We start from the raw sequence: 6,111 nt of genomic DNA on the forward strand, positions 1-6,111 counted from the left end.
GCTTTGGATGGGTGGGATAGGGAGCAGCCAACCCTGGGCTTTCCTAAATGATGGGTCCTGTCCCTATACTGATTGCCAGGAGGTGGGGAGCACGGTCCATCCAGAGTAAAGTCCAGTCACTTCATGTACCTCATGTGTCTCTGTTCTCCCCCTCCCTGTTCTGCTCTCATCCTGGTCCAGGCTGCCTTTGATCCCCTCCAAGTACTCCATGACGGTGATGGTCTTCATGATGATGCTAAGTTTTTACTACTTTGCCCGGCACGTGAGTACCTCTGTTCTCTGTGCCCAAGCCCCGGGATGTCCCAGAGCTCTATGAGTTGGTTTGTTCCCTGCTGTGGGAGCTCGGGGTCTGGCTATGGTTTCTCTGTCACTGGTTTGCATGATGCTGGGTAAGGCGCCTCCTTTCCTGTGCTTAGGGAACTTCACCTGAAGGCAGTGAGGTGAGAGAAGAGAGAGAGCTGTCCTAGAATCAGGAAGGTCCTGCCTCTGTGACGCAGGCAGGTCTCTTGGGCAAGCCCCTAAGGCTGCTGAATCACAGATAAGGAGGCCATCTGCAGAGTGCTCACCCGGAACTCCCACATTGTCCAGACTGGTTTTTTAACTGCTTGACTTTTCTCCCTTCTCAGGGAAGACCCCATATGCTTATAAGGAGTTCCCAGCCCAAAGATTCTGTGTGAATCAGGGTAGGAAGCAGCTTTGTACCATGAGAGAGCATCCGAAGTGGAGGCTTTAGAATTGGCTCTAGTTCCCTCTTGGGATTGGGTAGGATCATTGCTGTTGTGTTCAACTGACCATGAGATTTTCTTGGCAAAGATACTGGGGTGGTCTCCCATTTCTTTCTCTAGTGGATTAAGGAAAACAGAGGGTAAGTGACTTGCCTAGGAACACACAACTACTAAGTGTCTGAAGTCAGATTTGAACTCAGGTTTTCCTGACTTCAGGCCCTGTGCTTTTATCCACAGAGCCACCCAGCTGCCTCTTGGATGGAAACAGGTTTTAAGTAATAAAGGAATTAGAGAAGCCATCTATTCCTCACATAAGGTCACAAAGAGTCAGACACTATTGAAATGGTTGGACAACAACAAAAGTCTGACCTCTTTATTTTACAGATGGGAAACTGAGGCACAGGACAGGGAAGTGACTTAAGGCCCCACAGATAGGAAGATCACTGACAGGATTTGATGCAGGTTCACTGATTCCAAACCCAGTGCTCTTTCCACTGAACCAGGATGGCCTCTGAGGACTTTTTTAGCCCTAAATCTATGGATCAACAAGACAGAGAAAGGAGGAACAATTTAAGTGGGATGTCAGTTGTTCTGTCCTCAGATGTGTCCTTGGCAGATGTAAGAAGAACCAGAGGGAAATCCCAAGAGCAGAAGAGCAAAGGAGGAGAGAAGCAAAGAGAGGAAGAAAAAAGTGGAGGGCACCTGAGCCAGGTGGAACCCTCTAAGAGAGGAGGTGAAGAAGGGTCCATAGGCCAGGACACCTCCATGGCCACCCTGTGGCCAACTGCCAGGACTAGAATTAGCACTCAGGCATCTTAAAATACACAGCATTCCTCTTTGATCATTGCATTGTCATTTGCATTGTACAATGAAAAGAACACTGGGATTTGGAGTCAAAGAAAAAAAAAAGGGAAGGGAGGAGAGAGGAAGAAAGAGAAGGAAGAGAGAGAAAGGAAGAAGGGAAGGAAGAAGGAAAGAAGGAAAAGAGGGAGAGAGAGAAAGGAAGGAAGGAAGGGAGGGAGGAAGGAAGAAAGGGAAGGAGGAAGGATAGAAAGGAGAAGGGAAGAAGGGATAGAGGAGAAAGGGAAGAGGAAAAGAAAAGAAGCATTTATTAAGGACCCACTATGTGCAAGGCACTGTGCTAAGCATTTTACAAATATTTATCTCATTAGATCCTCCAAAATCCATGGAAGTTAGGTCCTATTACATCCTCCCCACCTCCATTTTATAATTTAGGAAACTGAGGCAGCAAATAGAGGTTAAGGTGATTTACCAAGGATCGCCCAGCTGGTAATAGTCTCAGGCTGCATTTGAACTCAGGTCTTCCTAGCTCTCCACTATGCCTCTTGATATCTTTACCTCTCACGCTCAATTTCCTCATCTGTGAGGTTCCCTTCTAGCTTTAGCTCTATCATCCTGAGGTTTTGTGGATTTGTAGGAGGATTCCTACCTCCAGCGCTGGCTTTCTGAACCAAATCTTTTCTCCCTCTTGTTTCACCAAATGTCGAACCACAGATCTTCAGTCTCCCCATTCCCTCCCAGCTCCAGGGCCCCTTGACTGTGGGAGAGTGGAAGGTGCATCTTGCTACCTGTGTGATCTTGAGCAAGTGGCTTCCACCTCTGGGCCGCCATGTGCTCATCTGTGTGAGGAAGGGGCTGATTGGACTGAGACCTGCCGTCCCCTTCAGCAGTTGTGGGTCACGTTGTTTACTTGGATTGGCAGGTGGAAAAACTGGCCCGCACCCTGTTCCTGTGGAAGATCGAGGTCCATGACCAGAAGGAACGTGTGTATGAAATGAGGCGCTGGAACGAGGCCTTGGTCACCAACATGCTGCCGGAGCACGTGGCCCGCCATTTCTTGGGCTCAAAGAAACGGGATGAGGTGAGAGGCTGTGAGGGAACAGCCTTACCCTCAAGGGAGGGAGAGAGGAAGGGCTCCCAGGCATCCTTATGGGGAGAACCAAGGAAGACAATCAACTAATAAACCCTTATTAAGCACCTACTGTGTGCTAAAAACCAGCTGCACTTCATGTGTAATATCATTTCATTTCTTCTAGTGTCTGGAAGCATTTTGCTTCTTCCAGCCCGGAGGGACATTTCACTCTCAGTTTGATGCCTTTGATTCAGCAGAGTTGTTCTCACTGTATAATGGCATTGCAGTGTAGCAATCTTGTTGTTTAAGGGTAGTGGAATGCTTTATTAATTGATTCAATCAGGTCCCAGCTTTATAGATGCATTAAAAAAAAAAAAAAAACTATTATTGCCATGGACTAATGATTCTCACTTGCTCTGTTATAAGAAAATAGTTAAACGAAACAGATCAGCATATTAGCCATGGCTGAAAATGTATATACATCCTTCCATTCCTGTAGTCTACCACAAAGCTTCTTTTAACTGTAAGTTGCAACGCCAACTGGGGTCGCATAATTGAATGTGGAAAATTAAGATTTATTTTCAGTAAATGTTTAATTTGTGTAACTATATACCTGGAGCCGTGTAACATTTTCTCAGGCAAAAAAAGAGTCACGAGTGGGGAAAAGGTTGAGAAGCCCAGATCTGTCACATTTCCCGAGACAGCCAGGCCTTTGAAGCCCTGATTGGCCGCTGCGTTTCTTACAGTTCTGAAGACTTTTGGTGTTTCTCTCTCCCCACTCTTTTCAGGAACTGTACAGTCAGTCGTATGATGAGATTGGAGTCATGTTTGCCTCCCTGCCTAACTTTGCTGACTTCTACACGGAGGAGAGCATCAACAACGGGGGCATTGAGTGTCTGCGCTTCCTTAACGAAATCATCTCGGACTTTGACTCTGTGAGTATGTCAGACTCCTGCCATCCAGCACCGAGCACTGATACCCTACAGACGAGGATACACAGTGGGACAGGGCCAAAGAATACAGAGGGGAGAGATGGTGGCGGGATAAAAGGGGTGATGCTTTAGCTGTTTATATTTGGGGTCCTAAAATGCTAGAGTTTGAGGAAGACTTAGGACAGAAGCTCTTAAATCAGCTAGATGGGAAAAGCTGACCAGTGAGGGCCTCCGTGGCCCAGTTCCATGGAATGCTGGGGAACGCCGGCGATTCTGGGGGTTCTCGGCTTTGGTGGAGCTTGTTCCCGTGCCCTGAATGTGCTGTTTCTCCTTTGTGATTCTCGCTTCAGCTCCTGGACAACCCTAAATTTCGTATCATCACCAAGATCAAGACCATTGGCAGCACCTATATGGCAGCATCGGGGGTCACCCCAGATGTCAACACCAATGGCTTTACAAGTGGAAACAAGGTAGTCACATCACTGCCAGGGAGAAGAGAGGGGAGCTGTCCAGCGGGGGGCAAGAGCGGAGCAAGCTCGCTCCTGCTTTTAGTTCTTGGGGCATTGTGAATACAGTACAGCTTTATGCCTTTCCCGGGCCCCCATTATGGCTTCTTCTGTATTATGGCCATTTGTGTGAGTGTCTTATGTCCCTCATTAAATGGGGTCTCCTTGAGGTCAGGGATCCACCGAGCTCTTCCCTGGGTGGGCGCTCAGGAGATGCTTGTCAGCTGATTGAGAAGGCTGGGTTGGCAGCACAGTGGGCATTCTCATGCCTCCTCAGTCCAACGCAGCCAAGCGAGCAGTCCAGGTTCTGAAGTCATAGATCTGGAGCTAATGTGAGAGAGGTTAAGTGATTTGTCCAGGATCATGCCTAAGGTAGCATTTGAATTCTGCAGGTGTTTCCTCCCTAAAATCAATAGGTTGGTGGTGCTTTTTATATTTTACTCTTGTTCTTCTGTTTTTTCCATTTCTTCCTTCTCCCTTTCCTTTCCTTCAAATTAAACTCATTAAATAAATGTGGGTAGAAGGCTGGTAGTGGTTTCAGGTAGGTCTGGATTCAAATCCTGCCACTGATACCTACTGGCTATCGGACTTTGCTTGAGTTCAAATCCCTTTATCACAATAAAATAAAATAAAGGAGTATCTACAGGATGCTGGGCGTTCTGAGGAAAAGAAAACAAAAAGATGCTGCTCCTGCTTTCTGAAGGTTACCATCTAGTTAGGGAAACAAACATAGATTTTTACAATCAAAAGGTAACAAGCAATGCAAAATCTACTAGACACTGATAGAAGAGATGGTACAAGCAAATATAGATATCATAATATGGAGGAAAGAGCTGGGACTGGTCAGCAGAGCCCTGGATTCAAGTGTTGCCACTAATAGCTGTGTAACTTCTAGGTAAATCACTTTATCTTCCCATGTTTATAAAATGAGTAAGGTTGGACTGACAGCCTTCCAGCTTGAAGACTCTTATGTTTGTATCAGTCATATATTTAGTTGTTAGATGAATATTTTTAATTGGGATTAAAGCAAGTTCAAGGAAGAAAGAACTTTATTTCTGAAGGGATTTGTCAGGGCAAGACTTCCCATTTATCATTAACAAAACATCTACTATGTGTCAGCTTTCATGCTAGGTGGTGGGAATTCAAAGACAGAACAGCAACATTCTCTGTCCTCAAGGAACTTGCAGTATTAAGTGGGAAAACAATATGTACATATAAATATATTCAAAATAAAAACATATTGGGAGGGAAATACTAGAAACAAGAGGAATCCTAGATTTAAAGTTGGAATCCTATACCATGGTTTTACAGATAAGGAAACTAAGGGCCAGAGAAATTATGACTTATCCAAAGTCACAAAGAGAAAAGGTGGGATTTCAACACTTTGACTTTCCAGTGCAACACACTGCCTTCTCAAGCAAAAGTTCCTGGGAAGTTTCATAGAAAGAAATTTTGAAGAAAACTATGGCTTTTAAGAGGGAGAGGTGAAAAGAAAATGCATTCAAGGCATGTCTATTTTTTAAAAATATATGTTATGTATTATATAACATGTAAATATATTTTATATAATAATCTACTTAAGATATAGTATACATAAATATATATATTTATTGTATAAGTAAAATTTAATTATTTATCTTTCTAAAGAGAGAGTAAAATTCAGTAGGGATGCAGTATCACATGTAAAGAACAAGCCTGAATTGCTTCCTATTCCCCAGCCCATATGTTAGGCCTGCCAGTGATGATGGCCAGGGCCCTGATCAGGCCACCAAGTGACACTGAAAGAGGCTACCAGCTCCTGTCACAGAAAGTTAATGCAGGATCCCAGGAATAGACTCTTGTGAGGATGAGGTGCTATTGCGAGGACAGGAAGGACATTGGAGGTCTAGGGAAGTGGAAACAGGTTCCTGAACTTTCTTTTGCTCCTACTCTATGGCACCAGGAGGAAAAGTCAGATAAAGAACGCTGGCAGCATCTTGCAGATCTGGCTGACTTCGCTCTGGCCATGAAGGACACTCTCACTAACATCAACAATCAGTCTTTTAACAATTTCATGCTTCGCATAGGTGAGTATT

At 44.9% G+C, this 6,111-nt stretch overlaps 1 protein-coding gene across 3 annotated transcripts in view; it reads left to right on the forward strand.

Annotated features, from left to right (window-relative positions):
• Nucleotides 1-6,111, forward strand: part of ADCY3 (adenylate cyclase 3) — a 113,658-nt gene that overhangs the window by 102,352 nt on the left and 5,195 nt on the right. For all 3 annotated transcript variants that reach the window (XM_051976371.1, XM_051976369.1, XM_051976370.1), the window contains 5 exons: nt 181-262; nt 2,449-2,607; nt 3,387-3,533; nt 3,881-4,000; nt 5,979-6,102. In XM_051976371.1, coding sequence (XP_051832331.1) covers nt 181-262; nt 2,449-2,607; nt 3,387-3,533; nt 3,881-4,000; nt 5,979-6,102 — 632 coding nt within the window. The remainder of the gene's footprint in view (nt 1-180; nt 263-2,448; nt 2,608-3,386; nt 3,534-3,880; nt 4,001-5,978; nt 6,103-6,111) is intronic.

The sequence above is a fragment of the Antechinus flavipes genome, chromosome 2, assembly GCF_016432865.1.
Source record: "Antechinus flavipes isolate AdamAnt ecotype Samford, QLD, Australia chromosome 2, AdamAnt_v2, whole genome shotgun sequence".
NCBI lineage: Eukaryota > Metazoa > Chordata > Mammalia > Dasyuromorphia > Dasyuridae > Antechinus > Antechinus flavipes.